The sequence below is a fragment of the Mytilus californianus genome, unplaced genomic scaffold, assembly GCF_021869535.1.
Source record: "Mytilus californianus isolate M0D057914Y unplaced genomic scaffold, xbMytCali1.0.p SCAF_8, whole genome shotgun sequence".
Lineage (NCBI taxonomy): Eukaryota > Metazoa > Mollusca > Bivalvia > Mytilida > Mytilidae > Mytilus > Mytilus californianus.
The window spans coordinates 91,894,494-91,918,717 of NW_026262734.1; the positions used below are offsets into that span (position 1 = coordinate 91,894,494).

Consider the following 24,224-nt stretch of genomic DNA (forward strand, 5'->3'; position numbering starts at 1 on the left):
TTCCGTTTTCAAATTGGTCTACATTAAGGTCCAAAGGGTCCAAAATTAAACTTAGTTTGATTTTAACAAAAATTGAATTCTTAGGGTTCTTTGATATGCTGAATCTAAACATGTATTTAGATTTTTGATTATGGGCCCAGTTTTCAAGTTGGTCCAAATCGGGGTCCAAAATTAAACTTTGTTTGATTTCAACAAAAATTGAATATTTGGGGTTCTTTGATATGCTGAATCTAACCATGTATTTAGATTTTTGATTTTTGGGCCCCGTTATCAACTTTGTCCACATTGAGGTCAAAAGGGTCCAAAATTAAACTTTGATTTCATCAAAAATTGAATTCTTGGGGTTCTTTGATATGCTGAATCTAACCATGTATTTAGATTTTGGATATTGGACCATAATAGGTGAATGTCCAATTTAAAATTTTTAAGTTCTTAGACCACATTCATTCTGTGTCAGAAACCTATGCTGTGTCAAATATTTAATCACAACCCAAATGCAAAGCTGTATCAAGCTTGAATATTGTGTCCATACTTGCCCCAACTGTTCAGGGTTTGACCTCTGCGGTCGTATCAAGCTGCGCCCTGCGTAGCATTTTATTCAATATGCAACAACCAACAATTGAAACAGAATTAATAGCAAAGAGACAAATAAATACTTTCTCTGAATGCAATGCAATACAATAATGCTCATTTGCCCCAGTCTAAGAAATATGCATTAAATATGTAAATTACAATATATTATTATGAAAATAGACAATGCACAATTTGATGATGTTGAACAATTATGGCCCCACATTGAAGAAAATGCTCTACAGGATCCCATTCAAAAACAATTTTGCAACGTTTTCACCATAGCAGGTGTAACTGTAGGCACCAGCTTTATAATAACACTTAAACACACAAGAATCAAAGGACAATTGAAGTCAAAGATAGTCAAATAATACATATCACTTTAAGGTAAAGGAAATTTTACACAGGCTCAATATCACAAGACAATGGGAAAGAAAATTCTCGAAATTTTGCACAAATGAAGATGCTATTTGTAATCAGTATTTGTTTTATTGTTTCCTATGCATACAAGTATGTTGCTCAGTAGTAATAGTGTGATATTTTATTTGATACAATAACGCCATGCTTAGAGATTGTTGTACATTGAAAAAACTAAAAAAGAAAATGACATTAGAATGTTTTATTCATTCACACAGTCCTTTGATATATTACAAAATGGTTGTATGCAGCATTTAAACCAGATTCAATTGCAGCTTGTATTAACCCGGAATTATCCCTGTAACGTACATGTTTGCATTGAAAATACTAGCAGTGTCTTAAGGTCAATAGTTTATTTTAGCCGACTGCCTAACAGCACAGTAAATATTGGATAGTTTATGTAATATACAATAAGACAGTGAATAGACCAATATATAGTTGGCTGATTAACATTCGCTACAAAAGATTTCATACTCTTTCAAAGCGAAACCAAAACTAATAACCAACTGGTAGGATCTGTCAGGTAACTTCATTCCGTATAAATTTAGATTTTATGTTTCCGAGTTAAGGGATTTTATTCATAAAAAGTCGGGATTTTCCAGTTTTTCTGATTATAGCTCAAAAATGCTTTGAACAATTTTCAAGCTTTGGTGAATTGTGTATATATACTAATATACGTTCCGTTTCAATTTTTTTTTTAAACTTTTGATTTCACGTTTTGGAGTATTGGGACTTTATTCATAAAAAGGGGGGATTTCCCGGTTTTTCGGACAATAACTCAAAAACGCTTTTAGCAGTTATCATGAAACTTTGGTGACTTGTTTATGTCTATTGAAAGAAGCTCCGTTTTGTTTTTCATAAATTTCTGATATGACATTGCGGAGTTATGGTACTTTATTAGTTGAAAAATTGGCGAAAACTGTCCAGTTGGTGACGTGCGTATCATGCACTCATGGCACAGCTCTTTATTTTAATGAGCTTTTATACGGAATTTATCAAAAGCTGTAAGTAAAAACATACTGAGGGATGATATAAGACAAAGAAGTATGAAACATGATTAATGGATAGATGAATATTTCATACAGAAAGGTAAAAACCTCACCCACTGAAAACCGACGATGAACAAACTGGCTTCGGAAGTGTAAGCTGTAACAATAACTATAACAAAAAAGTATAACAATAACTATTATCTGAAATAAGATATAGAATAGCGGGTTGGCAGTTGTCCCTTAATTAGCCCTAATATATTACAATTTTTTTAATGCCTGAATGGTCGGTTGGGAACTAAAACTTTATGACGAAAGAGATAACACAAACATGGTTGTGAGCCTATTTACTAGACGTTCTTCCAGAAAAAAGCGCCTTGCACATTCAAATCGATAGGCATGTTTTTTAACTGCTCGCTTGACTGGTTAATACTCGGAGAGAATCATATTCAAACGATTTTTCAGCATCGTTCACTGATGTCTCCTACAGTTACGTAACCAACTAAATGGTCGTAACAAACTAAATGGTTCGTCTTTATAACTTGAAATGCTTGTTTTACTGGTTAAAACGTGGGAACATAAATGGGCTATAAAACTCGTTTAACCCCGCCATATTTTATATGTGTCTGTCCGTAGTCAGGAACTTGTAATGCAGTGGTTGTTGTTGGTTGATGTCTTTCATATTATCTGTTCGTTTATTGTTCTGTCACAAATCAGGCTGTCGGATTTTTGTATGAACTGATTCACATTTTGTCATGTCGGGGCCTTTTAAGGGTATGGGGTTTGCTCATTGATGAAGGCCGTACGGTAACATATAGTTAAATCCACTTCATCTGGTGTATAGTTGTCACATTAGGAATCATACAACATCTCTTTATTTTGTATCAAGATCAAACTTTAGGTTTGATAAAGATATGCGGAATTTAGAACTTCTTGCTTATTTCTAAATATTTCTTAATATTGTTACGTTTAAACGCTGCTAATGAAAATCAATGGAAAATGAGCCAAAGAGGAATGAAACAGTAATGAATTATTTAATGGAATTAATTTAACAGATTTTCACAAGAAAATTGAAAACTTATTCTAATTCTATAGGAACATGAACTGTTTTATTTTACAGATTTTAATTAAACAATGTAAAGGAAAGACTGTATACGAATAAAGATAAGAAAATAAATATAGTAATAAAAAAAAATGATTAACTACAATTCTTGGAATGTATCTGCAGTTTTTGGCGAATATCAAAATGCGAATTCAAATTGACGATAGCTAAGTCTTGGTCGTGCGTTGAAATGTGCATTACTTGCTTAAGTGTTTAAGATTTTCTTAAAACGACAATTGTGTTAGTTCTGTGACCATTGTTGAAAGACAACTATTTTTCCATTATTTCTTTGGATGTTAGTTGATTTACATCTTCCCCATATTTATTCTACCAATAATTGTGTTGTCAGGTAAATATATTCTTTGCCAAATGATATTGCATAAATTGGTATTCTTGATGACCAGTGTTTCAATGGCATGTGTAAAAATTGAAAATTGACTGTTGTTTCTTGATTATTTATTCTTTTAGCAGATATATCAAAAGCAAATGTTTTAACTAATGTGTACGATGAACGTATGCATTTTTTGAACATAATATACTTAAAAAGTTCTGAAGCTATTTGATTGTATGGTACCAAATTCGCATTATATATGTTTAGTTACGTCTAGTCTCAGTTGGTGTCCTTTGTTTTACATAATTGGAAATTTAAGGTTCAGCATACTATAAGACACACACTTGTTGAATATGTAATTAGAAAAATGTTTGAATATAGAAAATACGTTTCCAAAGCTCTTTATGATTATTATATACCGTCAGCTATAAAAATTAACACGTTGATAAAAAAGGAAACAAAACATCATCTACTAAATAATTCAAAATAATTAGTAATAATGATTAAAATAAGAGAGGCGAAATATATCAAAGGGATGGTCGAAAGCAAACTACAAAACACAACATAGAAAACTAAAGACCGAGCAATACGAACCTAATAAAAAAAAACTAGGGGTGATATTAAGTGCCCTGGAGGGGTAAGGAGACTCTGCTCCACATGTGACACCCGTCGCATTGCTCATGTAATTCAAACCCGGTGACAAATCAAATTCGAGAAAACAAGGACGGGACTATGGTTACGACAATTGGAACATTTCCGTCGTCATCTGTTAATCAGATATGCCATAATGGTCATCCAACTCGTGATGGCGTCCGTTAAATTTAAGGAGGGATGACTTCAACTTCACCACTTGGAACTCTAGGCGTAATAGCTTTCTTGTGAGCAGCAACCCTCTATCAAGGAAATCATGATAGGAAATACAAGCTATGGAATATAGTATCAACTGGTAAATATATACTCAATATGCAGGCTCTACTGGAATGTTGCTACATAGAAATGGAAAGTCCATAATTGGGAAGCTGAAATCATCTCTTTTGACGTAAAGTGTTGTACTCAACCAACCCTCATTGTCAATTTCTAGATGTAAGTCAAGATATGAAGCAGACTTAATTGTATCTGTTGTATCCTTTATTTCAAGTTCGATGGGATAGATGTGTTCGACATAGTCACCAAACTTTGAATTATTCAATAAGAGGACATCATCTTTATAGCTGAACGCGAAGTTGAAGGATAAATCTATCGTCGTTTCAGTCTTCCATATAAACTTCTCATGAAGTCTGCCTATATGAATAAAGGAACAAGTCGGTAAAAAAAAAAGGATCACAGTTGGTTCCTATGTGAATGCCGATTGTTTGTTGAAAAACACGTCCTCCGAACATTACACATATGATGTCAATCAAGAAATCAAGCATGTTGATAATGTCAGACTGATTGTTTTACAAAGTACGATTTATACCCCCTGAAAGAAACATGTGTATCTACGTTGGCTATTATTTTTTTATGAAACAAAGCAAGACCAATTCTTTTTAATTTGTCTTTTAGTTTGGAATGGGGAATACATGTTTAAAGGGTAGAAAAGTCAAATGTAGTAGTACTATTGCTAGAAAAAAGAGATTAAGATTGTATGTAATCTACCAGATCCTTAGAATTTTTCAGTATCTACATCAGATTTACACCACCCTTAGAGTAGGTAGTTTCACAATTTCAAAGCCAGACTTTGATTGAGGATAAAATTGATGTTAATAATTAAGACAAAGGTTTCGTGGAGTTCTAGAAAGACCAGTACTATAACGTTATTTGTAAGGACACTTGTGTAGTTTAGGTATCCAATTCAATGAAGGAAGATCCAGTTCTTCACCTTTGGTTGAAATTCCAATTGAACATAGAACAAACATATGCTTATTCAGGATTTCCTCTTTGGAAAGTGTCGTCGGAGTATATGTTGAGTTTCCAAATGAATTGTCAATACCTAATTCCGTCATCAACCAGTTTATGTAATGTGATTAACACCCAAAAACTATGTTGTTTGGGGCTTTATTTGCGGGGACAATAACGTATTTGGCATGGAGGTAGGACAGGTGCTTTGCAACATTTGGGTCTTTAAAGATCAATGTAGCATGTGTATTCATAGACCCATTCAGTTTTTAAATTCTAATTTGTATCAACGACCTCACAGCCATAACGTATTCAAAAAAGAGTATCTACGTCTTCTTTTTTGCGTTTAGCCCGTTACCCAGTATAATCCTCGAATGAATCCATCAGTATTTTTAAGTTGTGTTTCCAGTTGATGGATTTAAGTTCACGATATTTCAGGCCTTTGGAAAACACAATTCGCAGAGAACTGTTATTGCCAATGTTCAGATCGCCAGTAATAACGTGGGCAATCGAATTATATATGAATGGGGAACCAGCACAGGTGCAATCAGGAGGTTTAGACTTGAAGTTGTCAATATTGAGATCCTAAAACACATGTTTGTAATTAAAATTTTAGTCTTAATTGGTTTGGTATAGGCATAAGAGATGGAAGGTACAGACTGATCTTTAAAGAAGGGAATTATTTTTTTAGTGAACTAATTTATGATGAAAGATAGTGTCCAAGTTGATGGCGTCGAGATATTTGCAAAGGAAAGTTTAAGAAAGGATCTTTTCTCCGTTTCATCTTTTCCAAAGCGAACTGGTCTGACAATTCTGTGACTGGCAGTATCTGAGATGCAAGCTGTAGGTTTGTATTTAGGTCGAATGGTGATTTGTAACAGTGGTTTCTAAACATAAGTTGTACAAATAACAAAGATTTGAAAGAAGAAGTGAGTTAAGCTTCGTGCGAATGTGATGAATACCTAACGGCTTCTGTATAAATGACAGAAAATCGTTAATAAATACATCATGGAGAGTAGGTGATTAATATTGACGATGACCATGACGTCGAGGAGCAGACTTGAAAATATTCATCACATTCACCTAGCTACAGGAAGGACAACATAGAATACCCTACCCGTCAATTTTGTCATTGCAGCCATCTGTAGTTGCAGTTCCCAATTTTCAAATCTAAAAGGTAAAAAAGGAGTCTTCCTTTTGTCTACGGAGAGGTGTTGCAAAATGAGGATTGTTAGTCCTGTGGTATACTTTTTCGATGATGCGAACAGGCATAGAAAGGATTGAATAATCGGACTGATTTATCTGATCTATTGGCGCACATACGTTTATAAAGCCTTCCTTTCGTTCACCGACATAAACCGAACCGCAAAGGTTACACTCTAATCAATGATTTACAATTCAGATCATCATAGCTCCTGGTATAGTAAGATATTTTAGTTAAATTGCTATACGGTATGGGTTTTTCTCATTGTTGAAGGCCGTACGGTTGCCTATGGTTGCTTACATCCACTTCATTTGAACTTTGATGGATAGTTGTCTCATTGTCAATCATACCACATCTCCTTATTTTTATATAATTCAGAATATGTTATTAAAATTTTACATGTTTTTGGTTATACATTTAGAAACGGCACAGTGTTATTCACAGTCTTTAAAGGCCAAAACGTCTTCTAGCAGAATTGTACACGACCGGCCGGTGCAAACATTATTGCTATTGTCATTTGTATGATGATCTGAATGTGTCGAGGTATTTGTCATATCTGGGGATAAAGGGACACATGTCATTGTGTCCCTGATAACGTCCGTTCGGACTTTTTTTATAATGGGCGACGTCCGAGCCAGTATTCTGTTAGATTTTCGTAATTTCAAACATTGTGTACCACCTAACGGATGATGTCCTCAGGGACAAAATGTCAACCAGCAGAGATATCGACCCAGTGGTTGTAAAAGATAGGCGGAAGATACCAAAGGGATAGTCAAACCATAGGCATAGATGTATGGTCAAACTGACAATGTCATGATAAAAAACGAAAAATGACTAAAAGACATAAAACTGTCTACAAAACACAACATAGAAAGAACAACATTAACCCCACCAAAATCTGGACTTCAATATAATAACCAAGTTTGCAATATGATTATTATCATTATATTTTCCGACACTTTTCAAAACCTCTTCAAAACAAGTTTGCGATATATCAAAATGACAAAAAAAAATTAAATGGATTAAAATATATAGGTGGCAAGCATGCGGGTTTAAATGGTAAATACACGATCATAGCACAACAATCACATATTTTCTGAAAAACAAAACCATTTAGTTTACACAATGAGTTTATTTATTTTGATGTTTCATAGATGATTTATTTTTTTCCATGTGTGTATATGTCTTCGATATCTTTGGTCACAGAGGGAATCTTTGTAGTCATCGACTCATAAAAGTACAGCTAAAAATAAGTATATGACTGCTTCTTACATTGCTTTTTGTCGTTTTACAACCGCATGTTTTCGTAATAAACGTCTTTGGACACTTATTTCCAGATAATAAATTAAGATCCAGATAAAATATCATAGCTTATGAAAGTTTGATGATTTAAAGGGTTATGATGATTGTTTGAATAACCGAAAAAATTGTGGTTATTTTTGCATATTATGGCTTAACAAAGAGTGGCGAAAGATACCAAAGGGACATTCAAACTCATAAGTCGAAAATAAACTGACAACGCCATTGCTAAAAAAGAAAAAGATAAACAGACTAATAACAGTACACAAAATACAACATAGAAAACTAAAGACTGAGCAAAACGAACCCCACCAATACTGGGGATGATCTCAGGTGCTCCGGAAGGGTAAGCAGATCCTGCTCCACATTTGACATCCGTCGTGTTGCTCATGTTAGTACAAATCCGGTGATAAGTCTTATTCGGTAGGTCATATTCGGGAAAAAGGAAACGGGATCGTAGTTACGACAATTGCAACATATCGGTCAACCAACTCGTAAGGGCGTCCGTAAAACTTACGAAGGGATAAATTCAACTTCACCTCTTGGAACTCTTGGTTTAATAGCTTTCTTGCGAGCAGCAACCTTCTATTAAGGAAATCTTGATAGGATATACAAGCCCAGGAATATCGTATCAACTGGGATATATATACTCCGTATGCAGGCGCTGCTGGAATGTTGCTACACAGAAATGTTAAGTTCACAAATGGGGAGCTGAAATTATCTCTTTTGTCGTAAAGTTTTGTTTTCAAACGACCCTCATTGTCAATTTCTAGATGTGTCAAGATATGAGGCAGACTAAACTGTGTCTGTTGTAATATGTTCGATGGAATAGATGTGTTCGACATATTCACAAAATTTTGAACTATTTAGTGAAAGAACATCCTCTATATAGCGGAAAGTGAAGTTAAAGGATACTGCTCAAAGAGAGGCGAAAGATACCAAAGGAACATTCAAACTCATAAGTCGAAAATAAACTGACAACGCCATGGCTAATATAGAAACAGACCAACAGACAAACAACAGTACACAAAACACAACATAGAAAACCAATGACTGAGCAAAAATTGTGGTGATCTCAGGTGTCCCGCAAGGGTAAGCAGATCATGCTCCTCATGTTGCACCTGTCGTGTTGCTCATGTATGTACAAACCCGGTGATAAGTCTAATTCGGTAGGTCACATTTGGGGAAAATGAAACAAGATTGTAGTTACGACAATTGGAACATATCCGTTGTCATCTGTGAAACAGATATTACATAAAGGTCAACCAACTCGTGATTGCGTCCGTAAAATTTACGAAGAGACGATTTCAACTTCATCTCTTGAAACTCTTGGTTTGATAGCTTCCTTGTGAGCAGTAACCCCTATCAAGGAAATCATGATAGGAAATACAAGCCGTGGAATATCGTATCAACTTGGAGATATATACTCCGTATGCTAACTTCTTTTCTTTCTTCCTAGTAAGAAGTTCCTGTATGAGGGCAGCCTATATGAATAAAGGAACAAGTCGGCAAGGAGAGGAGCACAGTTGGTTCCCATGTTTGTTTAAAAACGCGTCCTCTAAACGTAACAGATATGTTGTCAATCAAGAAATCAAGCATATTGATATTATCAGTTTCAGAGAATTTTTTGTTTGAATCAGAGTGATTTTTTTACAAAGTACGATTTACCCTTTGTAACTTGTTTTTGAATTGTGGGAAAATACTGTATATGTACTAATTTTTGCGGTGTATTTATTTTCACGAATTTCGCGGTAGGTATATTTTCGTGAAAATAAATACACGCGAATTCGAATGCAGATTTCATGCATATAAAAACCATTGAATAAATATCGCTGGAATTTACAACTGTATATGCATGTTCACCTTGTTGGCTTCAGATAACCTCAATTGAACCGTGAAACTTTTAAAACAACACCAGTTATTTTTACAGAAATTTAATTAAGAATAAAAGGACAAAAGGTGAAAAAAAAATATCCCAAGCTAAATATGACAGCTATATTAAGTAATTAACGACTTAATCAGGTTATTGAACATTTATCAAAACACAGGACTGATTTTATGATTGAATATTATCTTTGTTTATTTTGTTTCTATTGTTAAATAAATGAAGACCTAATTAATGAGAATTTTATGAATTTTAAGTCTGTAATTTATGTTCTAGTATTTTTGGAAATACCGCGAAATTAAATACACGCGAATTCGTCAACAACAACAAAATCGCGAAAATAAGAACTCGCGAAAAAAAGTACATATACAGTATTAGACTGCCTATAGATATATTAGTTTCAAAGCTACAGATGATTTCAGATCGAAACAGTTCCATGAAATCTAATACTTCCTTATTTCTCATAAACTTTGAATTTTTTTGCCCAAAACGTCTGTTTTAATTGCTGCTTGCTAAACGTCCAGTGGGAAATATTACATTAATATTTAAGTTGAGATAAAATTTAATTGACTTTGCACTGTTGCGTCACAGAGTTTTCTCCTGAGGAGTAAAAATTTAACGAAAACGTCTATGACACCATGCAAGGGCGGATGAATACTATTAATATATTAATGTGTGTTAAGTTACACATTGGCTGTTCGAAAGAAGCAGCCAAGCTAAAGACATAGTGCATGACCCTAAATTAGTTGGATGCACTGTGTCGTCATCCGAGGCTACCTTTTCGCAAAGTCAATGGAAAACGCAACATTATTCTTATTATCATACTGAGTGTCAACTGGTAACTAAACCAGTAAAAAACTATGGCATTTAAAAAACTCATCAACTATACAAAACTTAAAATTTGATACATATAACTCATTAGTGGAGCTCAAATCAAAACAATTGGAAGGACAAATCAATAACAAAATTATAGAGCAAAAAAAAAAAAAACAAAACAACAATTGTTCATTTCAAGGAAACGACATTTGAAGTTTTTACCTAAGTTTTTAATGCAATTATTCCTTTTAAAAATACTTTGATGATGCATACATCAATTAGGCAAAGCTCCGCCTATTCAAGTGAAAATTTTACTGATTGACAAATCGAATGCATTCTATTATCTACAGCTGTATTGATTATTAGGCAGTAGAGCGGTTTTTTTTTCCAAAGTTGAAGAATAAAGGCAACAGTAGTATACCGCTGTTCGAAACTCATAAATCGATAGAGATAAAAACAAATCCGGGTTACAAACTAAAACTGAGGGAAACGCATCAAATATAAGAGGAGAACAACGACACAACAAAAACACAACATTAATATGTAACACACACAGAAACGAACTATAATATAACAATGGCCATTTTCCTGACTTGGTACAGGACATTTTAAGAAAAAAATGGTGGGTCGAACCTGGTTTTGTGGCATGCCAAACCTCCCGCTTTCATGGCAATGTTAAATATAACATTAAAATGACAACATTACATGACATGACTACAATACAAATAAATGGGAGAACATATAGGACAAAGAAACACACGAATAATAGCTAACAAAAGGTACTAGGTTTAGAATTTAATGAACTTTTATTAACAAAGAACATTTTTAAAGAAAGTATATTTTTTGTAAATATGGTGATAAGAAGTTTCCTAAATCATCTCGACAATTTGGAAAATATCAAAAACCCTAAACTATAATGATTTTTTATTTTCCATGACAAAAAAACACATTCAGTGCACTACAGGTGTGTATATGATTGGGGGTTTGTTCTCATTCATTTCCTTCTCCCTTATCAGTCTGATAACGATTTTTGCAAGTCTGTTCTAACCCTATATCTGTTTTTATTGTTTCCTCTTAGACAATATGTGCTTAACCAAAACCTCAATCGTCATAAATGAACAGATTGTAAGTACCAAGCAAGTTGATATGAAAAGATATAATTTTTTACATAGCACTGCAACAAACATTTATCTAAAGATTCTTCAGAACGGTCTTAATTACTACATTTATGGTTTTATTTTTTTTGGGATTAAAACCTTCAGACGCACTATATAACATATAAGTCATTTACGTCATCAACAGATAGTATGTCTACCTGAAGTCGACTTCCAGTAAGTCATGAAATTTGTATTTTCGGTTAGCTCAAATAAGACCATATTTCACACTCGAAGTCAAGGTCTCAGCTCATTGTTGGGAGTTCAAAGCTGTTACGTATCGCCCTGAAAGTAATTGTTGTCCTTACTGACCCTTTGGTAGTGGCGTAGCTTTCATTGAGGCAATGAGGCAACAGCAATAAAAAAATAAAGACGTAAGCTGTTATGAACAAAGAGAAAAAGTTCAACGTATTTTATTTAGTATATAGTAATAATGGTTCCAAACATTTGATTTCTCAACCCTGTTCATCCGTATTTCTCATTACTAACTTAAAGACTTATATAAAAAAAAGTTAGATACAAATATCTTGTTTGAGGAACGGGAAAATGACAGTTTGTAAAAAAAAACTCAGAAAATGACAGAACTGTACGTGAAACTGTCATGATGCTTGATTATTGTTTATAAACAATATATTTGGTGTTTATAAAAATAATGTCATTCTTATGAAAATCACTGTACTCCTCTTCCGTCATGAGCCTATACTCATATGATACGACTGCATAGTTCATCCAGTTATACTATCTCCATGCATCTTGGCAAACCCCATTAAACGTATAAAGTTAAAGGACATAGTTGATATTTTAAACTTAAATATCACTGAATCTGTACAAAAGCATTTAAGAGGTAGTCATTCTTACCTCATTTATTTTTGTTTTGACCGGGAACTATCTTAATTTAATTTCTTAGAATTTAACCTGCAGTTTCATTCAAATTTATTGATTTATTGTGCTTGGAAATAAGTACTTTATCATGATGAAATTTCCAAAACATCTAAATTTTTCAAAACAAGACGTTTGTGCCAGTTGGTAGCCAATCAAAAACTACCCTTTTTTCCCCGAAATAATTTTTGTTTTACCTTAATTATTTTTTACCCCTCCTTTAAAAAGCGTTCGTTTGGCTGTGACTTAACTTTTGCAATCCAAGATTTTACAAATCAAAACTTCCAATTGTATAACAAACAAATAAAGTAGGCGCGCTTTTAACGTATTTACAACACTTTTAATATAGAAAAACAAACAAATCAGAGTAAACGTTTGTCAATATTTGCAAAGTCTTTGTACAATGCAAACGTTACATAGAGTTCGAACATTACTTGGAAATTTCATAAACTGGTAAATTAAATTTGAGAAACTGAGAGAAAGGAAAAGTGTATTTTGGTATAGTGTATATGCGATAACGTATCGAAATGGAACATTCTTTCTACATAGTTGATCAAAAGCAAGTGTTAGCGATCTTTCAGTTTAGAGTCAGGAATTTTGACACTAGTTATGAAATAAGTGTTGGTCTCAAAATCTTCGAAAAGTCCCTGTATTCCACTTTCTGTATAAAGGTGACATTTCATATTTGTATCCGCGGAGGAACTAAATGTATATGCCGCACAAAAATCATCGTTCTCACACCGAGAATTACAAGAACTCTGCGTATACATTTCCTTCAAACTGAATGATGAACGAAATACGCCTTTAATATTGGTGGCATTGAATATCATAGGCTGTTGAATTTTAGTTGAAAATACTGCACTTTGCCATTCTTTGTTCTCAATGCCTGCAACATCGAACCAGTGTACATTAGGATCAGAGGGATTATAGGCCTTATCTGATTTCCATTTAGTATTCCATCCACCATGATCATACATATAACAATAGTCATCATTACAATAATGTACACAATGTGTGATGGCTTTGCATTTAATTTCCTTGAGACACATCTCTGCACATTCTTTAAGTGTCGAAAAGTTCACCCTTTTGTAATGATAATAAAGCCTCGTTTTTTTCAAAGTTTTTATTTTACTGAATCCTGGTCTTACAATTTCACAAGTATCTAATTGTCCAGTGTTTTTCAAATGTTTACAATACTCTAATCGAGATATATATTCTTTTATATTATACCGAATCCTGTCACAATCTACATCCAATCGACTCATGAAATTTTTCGTAAAGAGATTTTCGATTGATTCCAGACTGTATTCTATTGGCACTGGATTATCTTTGACAGTTGATGCCCAGGTCGAAGCTTTCCCATCTTCTGGTGGTGAGGCTCCAACTGTGATGGTTTTCGTTTCGACCAATTCCGAAAAGCGTGATGCAGCCGCCTTTTGGGATGAGTCCATATTAAAATCTGCCCCAGCACTGAAAAGTCCAGAATAACTTGCTGCAACCTCAACATTAAATCCATTTTCTTTTTCTGATTGATAGCTTTTTGAACTCATTTTATATTGATAAGTAAATCTGGAGCCAAATGACGTATATGTAGTGTAGTGAGTTCCGAATGTTTCAAAAAAATCGATATATGTCTCTTTAGTATTCGTACTGTTCAATTTGAAAACCCAATCAAGAAAAGCGATAGTGAATGGAGGAGGATTTTCTGTCAGCATTTTAGTAAAGTAGTATCTACACTTTGCCTTGGAAAATATGTAAATTGATTCGCCTGAAGACATTTCATTGGACGATTCTTTATATCCAGCACTCGCAGAAAAATTGACACCCCAACCTCCGCCATGAACACTAGTCGATACAGATAAAGCCTGAGACAATTCGAGCATATTTTTTACAGTTTTTGACGAGAATGAAAGTGCGCATGACACATCAGGAACAACAACCAATCCTCGGGGTATAAAGTATCTACAGTCTCCGGACTGTCTCTTTTCACTATAGTCTGTTTCAAAAATTGGATAAGTAAATCCTGGATCATGACCGATGGCATGCGGATAACCTTTTGAAATATTGTAACCGAAAAAAGTATAGTCTATATCAGGAAATGTCTGTTTTTCCCGTGATCCAAGGCAATCCTGAAGATGTTCATTACTAAGAAGATCTGAAAGGCACAAATGGGTATATATTAGTATTTTCTTACTCGTTTGCTCACAAAATTAGTGTCATTATTTCTAATCACCCTATCGTGTACCTGTTTGAATTGAATAATAGGAACGTTGTGTTCTAGTTAAACTGTTTTAATTATATAAATTCTGACGAATCACCTGAGATTGTTTTTATACCTACCATCTTTGTCAGTAGATGACGGAATGTGTTTTGATGAAGAATGATTGCTCCGGTCATCTTGTTTATTTGCATACTTCTTGAGCATCAGTAAAGTTTTATTCCCTGAATAAAAGAGAATATATTAATATCAATCATGCAATATTCAATCAACAATTCGAGAATAAGTTTAACTTCTACACATCATGACTTTAAGTCCTTATGACGTTTTTTTTTTTTAAATTTTGCCAAATTTTATCAATTCATATTCAATAAAATGATTGAAATAGTGAACATGTAATATGATAAAGATGGCTGGATATAAAATTAAATCTCTACACATTTCAAAAAGTAGACCCTACGCAATTTGTTATTTTTATTATTCGTATAAACCCTAGCAATTTTTCACTAGATGAATTATACAAAGGCAGTAAATGATTCAACAATTTTAATTTTACAGTCTTACCGTTCATTTTTCATGTTTTGAATTTCCACCAATGAATAAACTGTGCACACAGCCATTGCTACGAAGGTTACGACAATAAGAAGGTGTATCTGAAACAATATCTTTTGATATTAGGCAACATAAAATACATATGGTATTAATAGCATTTCTTAAATAGCCTTAATAAGAGTTGGAAAGTCAAAATTATAAAACGTTTGAGCCAATACAAATTAAAACTGAAAGCAAAAACCTAAGTTAAATTTTCCTGAAGGATTTATAACATTAGTTTTCGTAATTCACAATATGTTTTATCTAAACACGCTAATATCAACACACTGACTTCTAGATTCTGATCATATTCATGATTGACGTAAAATAAATGCTGATAATTATTTTTAAAGTTGTGTCCATAAAGTTAGTTATGGAGGCCAGCGTTGTTATGTTTAAAGTTCAGATTTCGTGCGTGACCTTACAATTTAACATTTACATTGACAATCTAGAAGAACCATCCGAAAAAAAACTGCTTCGGATTCAAATCTGACTAATCAGATGGAAGTGACCTTACAATTTAACATTTACATTGACAATCTAGAAGAACCATCCGAAAAAAAACTGCTTCGGATTCAAATCTGACTAATCAGATGGAAAGTGTTTTTTATTCAAATTGTTTGAACCCAATCCTGCTTTACGAAACTGTATTAGACAATTAAGGATAAATTAAAAAAAATTGCAAACACTTATATCTAAAAAAAACACCAGATACTAGTATTTGAAATGAAACAATAGGAATTGACATGTTATAATATACTACAGTGTTTTGAAGGCAAACGAAGTTTGGGCTTTTAAATTATCATTACCCAGAGATGTTAAAAATATATATACACATAAATTATTCCTATATATCTATATATGTAGATTTGCTATCCTCCTAAACGAGCCTCGCATATTTATTATTCTTAAATTGATTTACAATGACTATCAAAAACATTTAACTAACAAACCTTTCTTAATGTATATAACTTTTTTCGAATTGATCTCGAAGTGGTCCTTTTTGGGACTAGTGTTACAGTTTCTGAATGCATTTCCATGTCCGCACAATTTGGAATTCTATTAATTTAAAAACATTACATTACATAACATTTATATATTGTGGAATTCATTTACCGGTATCAAAAATCTTCCTTGTTGTGTTGAAAAAAAACCATTTCCATTGTCAGTTTTACTGACAAGGTGACCATAGAAATGACAAAAATAATAATTTCAAGATGAAAAGTAAAAATAAATGTTGAATTATTATTAAAACTATCTCTTCAGACCATATTTCTTATTGATGAAGTAGCTTCTGTCTGGGTTATGTTACGTTCCATAAAGGCGTATTGATGTCTACTAAATTTAACTTAGACTATATGCAACCTGAAAAAGAACCAAGTCCATCTATCTGCAAAATACGGTAAATGAAGAAAAAAAAACTTTTTCAAAATTTTGCTTCAGACGTTAGCTTTTAATCATAAAAACTTCTGTACACTTGCTGCAGAAAAATTTCAAACATTTCTATGGAGGTTTGACACAGTTATTGATGTCTTAAAACTTATCCTAGGCTGTATAAAATGTTAACAGCAAATAAAACACGGAAAAAAAAAACAATAATAATTTTCAACATTTTGTTCTGGATACTGTTTGGTGATCACGCAGAAGCTTATGTCCAAGCATTGCAAATTTCAATGTAAGTTTGGCAAAGCTACAGATGTTTAAAAATTAACTACAGACTTACTGATAATGTTCTAAATATAAATAAGGTTACACTTGCTGCAGCAACGGCAGGATAGAAACAGGGTTAAATTCCGCCGAACCCTTTCCAATTTCTTTTAGAAATACAATTTACCTACCGAGCACTATGATGACATAAATCAAACGTTTATAAAAAATAAAGAGATAAACTGTTCAATAAGAAGTGCACTGTCCATTTAAACAATTATAGTAGCATTTGTACATTTTGTTATGAGGAATAGATATATTTTGCCAGCCAAATGAGTTATCTTTCATACAGATTTGATACTTTACACAAGAAGGTCCTAGATTGTCAGTGAAATATAGAAAAATCAACGAAATTCCTTTTTAATAAAGAAAATCGTTGAATTAAGATACACAGCGCTACTTTCGACCATGAACATATCATTTTGTATATCATCCTTTTTTATTCATATATAAGCATTGTTCTGCCCTTGTACAGATTTCATAAGCCTGAGAAACCTTTTCGCGTAAATAACGGTTTAATTAACTTTAACACAAAAATTAAATTTCATGTGCAAAAGACTAAAATTTGTTTTTAAGTTTAAATTAATAGTATGACAACTCCTCTTGACTACAAGGACGTATAGATATGCTCCCACGTCCAATGAGAATATTAATCACTTGATGATAAAATATATATGAACAATATATTGAAGAAATTGATAAAGAAATATTCGTGACCAACAATAGGTACACTCGTTTCTGGCGAGAAATGGAAAATGTATGACCATATCAAATCTGTTCAAATCAACATGTATGATTTTAATGGAGCACCATTAAATAACAATTTCTGCCAAATTTGGTTTAGATTTGTCAAGTGGGTACTGAATGGAAAATCAAAATGTAAAACGTTATGGATATACGACTACAGACCTCATTTATTTGTAATGAAAGATGGAATGTAAATTTCAACATGTTGACACCTCTTTGGAAAGACCATGTTCTTTTAAAAAAAAATTCAGGAAAAAACGAAACGTATTGGAGAGTCTGTTGGTTGGAGTAACTTAGAATAATTAATATTTTACCTTTAAATGAAGTCTAGTCTTTCAATTGTGTCAGTAAAAGAGGAAAACATTATATTTAAAACAATTTTTTTTAAGTGCCACTCAACATGACCTTTTTAAAAGAATCACATTGATGACTAAAGGTTAACATGGTGCAAAATGTCACGAGCTTTAATGATTGTGATGTTTGGAAATGCAGCAAGCATTTTAAATTTTGAAACAATATCAAGTATGAAACTTACTTAAGAATGAAAGTCTGTTGGTCTCTTACATAGGAAGAGTTATGGTGAGATGTAAAGTTTAGTTCGGGTAATGCAATATCTAGCTCGCACAAAGGAAATCGAGCACTTCTGATGTAGTCTAGCTGGAGATATATTAAAAATCTAGCGATGAAAGTATAAAGTCCGGCGCTATTGATATAAAACCCTGCTCTAAACATCTAAACTCCAGCTGTCTAGATGTAACAACTAGCGCAGTAGATGTAAATTTCAGCGCTGATATTGATAATAAATGATTTTATCATAACAGATTTTTTTTACAACTTAAAAGACAATAAGGATTTCAAAAGTTTATAGTCAACCAAAAATCAATAAGGCAATTAAAAGTCCTTTTTTTTAAATTTCTCAGTACATTGGTCAAGACAAGGTTTTAAGTATTCATGTCAACTGTTTTACCTTCAAAAAGTTTAAAAAGTATTTCATCTACTATGTTCAAATATAAATGATACCTTTATCATGTTTGCTGTCGATATTTCAACAATGATAAGAATATTTCTAAATTACTATCGTTCAGGATAAAGATCAGGATACAGGTGACTGTGGTCGGGTCAAGTTCGTACCCTAAAAATGAAATGTGCACGATTAAATTATATAATTTATAAATAAATCATTACAATATAATAATTTCTAAAGTCCATCTTATATGAGAAAAAAATATACCATGGTCTTGTCAAGTATTTTATCATTCGAAATACATTTCTTCCCTTTTCTGTTATAAGAAATACATAATGTTAATTCTGATTAGTCCTAAATATGTTGAGATATTACTCAGTTTGACGTAAACATTCACACATCTTGTTACATCCGCCAAACTATGACTTATTTTTCTATAGTAAACTTGAGAGTTGACATTTATATTCTAAAAATATAATTGCCAGAAATTTGTGTTTCTCCTAAATGCCACTCAACATAACCTTGTTAAAAGAATCTCATGATAAAATAAACAATGGTTTGTTATTGATGACTAAAGGTAAACATGGTGTAAAAATCACGAGTTTTATTTGATTGTGATTTTGTGAAAATGCAGCATGCATTTTAAATTTTGAAACAATATCAAGTATAAAACTTACTTAAGAATGAAAGTCTGTTGGTCTCTTACATAGAAAGAGTTATCGTGAGATATAAAGTTTAGTTCGGGTAATGCAATATTTAGCTCGCATAGAGGAAATCGAGCACTGCTGATGTAGTCTAGTGCGGGAGATATATTAAAAATCTAGTGCTATTGATATAAAACCCTGCGCTAAACATCTAAACTCCAGCTGTCTAGATGTCACAACTAGCGCAGTAGATGTAAAGTTCAGCACTGATGAAATGAATTCCAGCGCTTGTAATGTACTATTTAACGTTTTCAACTGATTTTTATAGTTTGTTCATATGTTGTACTGTTACACCACTGTCCCAGGTTAGGGGAGGGTTGGACGCCCGCTATCATGTTGAACCCCGCCACTATCTGTATTTGCCTGTCCTAAGCCAGGAGCCTGTAATTCAGTGGTTTTCGTTTGTTGCTGTATATCCTATCTGTTTTTCGTTCATTATTTTGTACATAAATCAGGCCGAAGGTTTTCTTGTTGGAATTGTTTTACATTTGTCATTAGGGGCCTTTTATGCGGTATGGGTTTTATTCATTGTTGAAGGGCGTACGGTGACCTATAGTTGTTAATTTCTGTGTCATTTGGTCTCGTGTGGAGAGTTGTCTCATTGGCAATCATACCACATCTTCTTATTTTTATATTAACACAGAATATGCAAAATCTTGCTCTAAAGATGTAAAATCCAGCGCTAATGATTTACCGATTTTCCGAAAAATAGCCTGTATATATTGACAATGTTTTGCCAGAATTTACCTTGAGTTTTATTGCATTTGTTATTCCTTATACCTAGATGATAGCCGCGAGTGGAACAGGATCTTCTCTACCTCCCACGTGACCTAAGATAAGCCCGATTCAATTGCAGGTTATTGTTATGAATACTTGGATATACGTTAATCAGACAGTAACCTATCATTCAAGTCGACGGATTTATAAATCTATTTGACTTCGTTGTTTATAGTACTATATTTTTTTTTATTATATGAAGAAAAAAAAACCCACTTTAATTATAAATTTTGTGCGTCTAATTTTCAATAATACATCATATTTAAACTTACTCAACAAATCAACAAATCAACAAAATAAAAAAGAGATAACACTAAGGCCTCAAACAAATGACAACTGTCTTATTTCAATCAAATCTAATATAACAGCTGTTATATTGCAATAATGATAGGTTAATCCTATTTGCATCGAATGCCGTCTGCCTTCAATGCCTCAGTTGGGTAGTCAATAGCAATAACGTAATTGCGGTAAACCTTTTTTTAATATTTCAAATGTTATATTTTGATATCTTGACGAGTACTGCTTCGAAAAGTAATCAGTATTGTTTTAAAGAGTTTCCACCGTCACTTTTGGGTTTGACTGTGATAACTCTCAAAACACAGTACTGTTTTTCTTTAAAAAGAAAAGATTTAAAACATATAAATGTCATAGATTTCTATGTAGTTTGTGTGGAGATTTTTTGTTGTTTTTTGTATTTTGTTATGGCTTTGCGTGTTTTCCTTAAAGTAATGAGATTTGAATGTCTTTGGTGTCTTCTGACTTTTTTAAAATCAGCAAAAACTAACTGGATACTGATTCCAAAAACAAATACACCGAGTATGATATCATAAAAATTTTAGATTTTTTTTTTATATCTATTTGGTGGATTTATATTTCAACAAGCAGTTAGTATTCCAAAGGGTACCTATTTTGCATCTCTACGGGCCGACTTGTATGTGTTCGCATATGAAACAGAATTCATACACATACTTGTCAAACACAAAATAAAAACATCTTACAAAGTTTTTTAATTCATTTTCAAATATATTGATGCTGTCAGTTCACTCAATAACCCACATTTCAGCATTATTCAGTGAGAGCCTGTATTTTATATATCTCAGTGAGCTTGAGATTAATGATACTACCGAAACTGGAAAGTCTGCTTCATATATTGATCTTTTCCTCGATATTGACACAAATGGACGATTTCAAACAAGGATGTATCACAAACGTGATGAATTAAAATTTTCAATCGTCAGCTTCTCATTTCTCAATAGAAAAATACCCTCTTCTCATCGTATTGCGTTTACATATTACAATTAATTTGTTACGGTCGTTCATTTTATACTGTTATATTCTTAAATATTTTGGTTTCGAACTTCACTGAAGAGACATTTATTTTCGAAATACGCATCTGGGGCAGACAAATTGGTACCGTTAATATTATTCACATTATCAAATTTCATCCCCATTGGTTGAATGATTAATATTATTCATATCATACGGACTTCAACACCATTGGTTGAATGATACGATATGCCTGTGTCTCAAATGTTTTCCGGGCTTAGATATTGGATACCAAAATAGTCGTCTCATTTGTGATTCTACTGATTGAGTCGTATTCCTAATTGTGAAATATCGACTGAATATATATTACCATGGCAGGTGCTGTATGCATAGCGAGAGACGCTTAATCTGTCGACGTATCCGGTCTAACTCCTATTGGAGTGCATGTGATTCCCTCAATAATTCGTCTGTTACCTTGATTTGACTTCCTGGTCGATGTATGTGATTTGAATACCGGTAGGCTATTGTTGGTTTATATAATCAGACTCAGTAATTCAAAGGACAACTGTATTGAATGAAAATAACGCTTTAAAACATCAAACGTCCAAAGCGCTTTTCAGTGTTTACAATCATCTCGAACGACCACAGCCAAACATTTGAAAAACAAAGAAGTATCATTACTTGAAGTTAGCGAAACACGTTACTTCAATAAACAAAAGATAATTGTGTTTATAGAAATCGTTAGTTAATCTCTTTGTTTAAGTTGTCTTCGGTACATTATCACCAATTGCGTGGAAGGATGTTGATCTGACTTATTAAACTGATGCCTACTGCTAAAAGGTTTGTAGCAAATAAAGTGATAATATGTATTTGCATGATGAAGGCCACAAACATATTTCAAAAAAATAATGTTCTCCAAATGTGTCTCCGTCTTTACAATTAAACGCCTAGCAAAAAAAAAGAGAAGTGTTACCAGCTATCAGTGAATACTATAGATTCATTATTATTTGTGTGGTTTTCGTTGTTAAAGCTGAACCACGAAGTCAAGTGTTCAAAGAAGTACACATTTCCTTTGGGCTTGTATGCAAACTTTGGCAAAACCACGAAATCAAATATTCACGAACATTTTTATTTTTTTCACTCAACGAAAATTGATATCCAAGAAAAAAAATAAATCTAATGTATGTGTGAATAATCATCAGGTTTGATTTTCTTTCTCTAGGGTCAAGGTCCACAAATAAGTGTATTGAATGCCTTATATTGTGATAATGATACATTATTGTACGTTCAAAACCGTGTCTAGCTCAGAACCTTTAAACAGCTTGAAGGATATTATTAGTGTTAACCACCATACTAAGATAGAACACGAATGCGGTTTAAAAAATAAAAGCCCAAACTCCAAGGAAAATTCAAACGGAAAGTCCTTTATCAAATGGCAAAATCAAAAGCTCAAACACATCAAACGTCTTTCGTCAATGTCAAGCCATGAAGATGAACTAAATTTTTGTATCCCATATTCAAAATAAATTGTGTCAGACACAGAGCGGTTGAATTCCTTCTACAACGACTAATCTGAAAGCTGCTACTGAACATTACATCAATTTACAGTGTACTAGCTGACTCAATTACACAAGAAGCTTTAGAATGTTTTGTTAATATGTATATCTACATCCAACGTATATTATACTGCGGCAAAAATTATGAGTTTGTTTTCGACTTATGAGTTTGAATGTCCCTTTGGTATCTTTCGCCTCTCTTTTATTAGATACAGGTATTAACTACAATTTCTTGACAGTTGAAAATCCTTTGGAAGTCTTGGAAGTAAATGGTAGTTTGTCTTTGTTTTTTTTTTTATATGTTCTCGTCTCTTTATATTATAAAACCACATAATCATGTCAAAATATAAATGTTCATATTAAAACAACTGGTCTTTTGATAAATGTTGGTGTAAATTTATGGGTGTAACTTTTGTAATAAGCATTACATCAAATGCATTAAAGGAACATGGACAGAATACATTAACAGATTAATATTTTGCAACCATACATACCGTCAAGTAATTGTTATTCCAATTGGGACTTCCCGAGTCTCTCTTACCGAAGTTGTCTGTCGTTACTGTTGTAAATAATAATGTATTTCTAAGACTCATTAAGTCGAAAAAACACAGGCATTTGTCCCTTAAAAATAACTATATACATTTTTATGTTTTCCTCCTACAAGCGAAACAAAGCACCTGCATCGAGAATTTTTTTTTTTTACATAATATTTGACAATACATAAATGAATGGATAAACAATTAAGTAAATTGCAAAATCTTTACTTAGTCAGAGTGAAAAATTATATCAACACAGTGTAGCAATCTCGCATTTTTGAGAAATGGACCTGAACTTTTGATACATTTCTATTACGCGGTTGTCTATCCCACTAAGACGTGTTTATTCGTAAATTTGCATTCAATTATCTACAAAATGGTGTATCACAAGCATACCTTTATTGTTGTCGGAATAATTCTCCAATTAATTATGTTAATATATTATAGTTACATTGAAAATAAATGATTTTATCATAACAGCTTTGTTTAAAAGTTAAAGACAATAAGGATATTTAAAAGTTTAAAGTCGAGCAATAATCAATAAGGCAATTAAAAGTAATTTTTAACAATTCTCAGGACATTGTTCAGGACACGGTTTTAAGTATTCATGTCAATTATTTACGTTCAAAAAATGTTTTGA

The 24,224-nt window shown here is 32.7% G+C and overlaps 1 protein-coding gene across 1 annotated transcript; it reads right to left on the reverse strand.

Moving 5' to 3' along the window:
* Positions 1 to 12,184: 12,184 nt before the first annotated feature.
* Positions 12,185 to 14,954, reverse strand: LOC127712245 (uncharacterized). The gene is made up of 2 exons (XM_052218567.1): positions 14,859 to 14,954; positions 12,185 to 14,673 (listed from the first exon to the last, which is right to left on the reverse strand). Exons 1-2 carry the CDS (start codon positions 14,941 to 14,943, stop codon positions 13,085 to 13,087), a joined length of 1,674 nt encoding a protein of 557 aa, XP_052074527.1. The 5' UTR covers positions 14,944 to 14,954; the 3' UTR covers positions 12,185 to 13,084.
* Between the last annotated feature and the right edge of the window lie 9,270 nt (positions 14,955 to 24,224).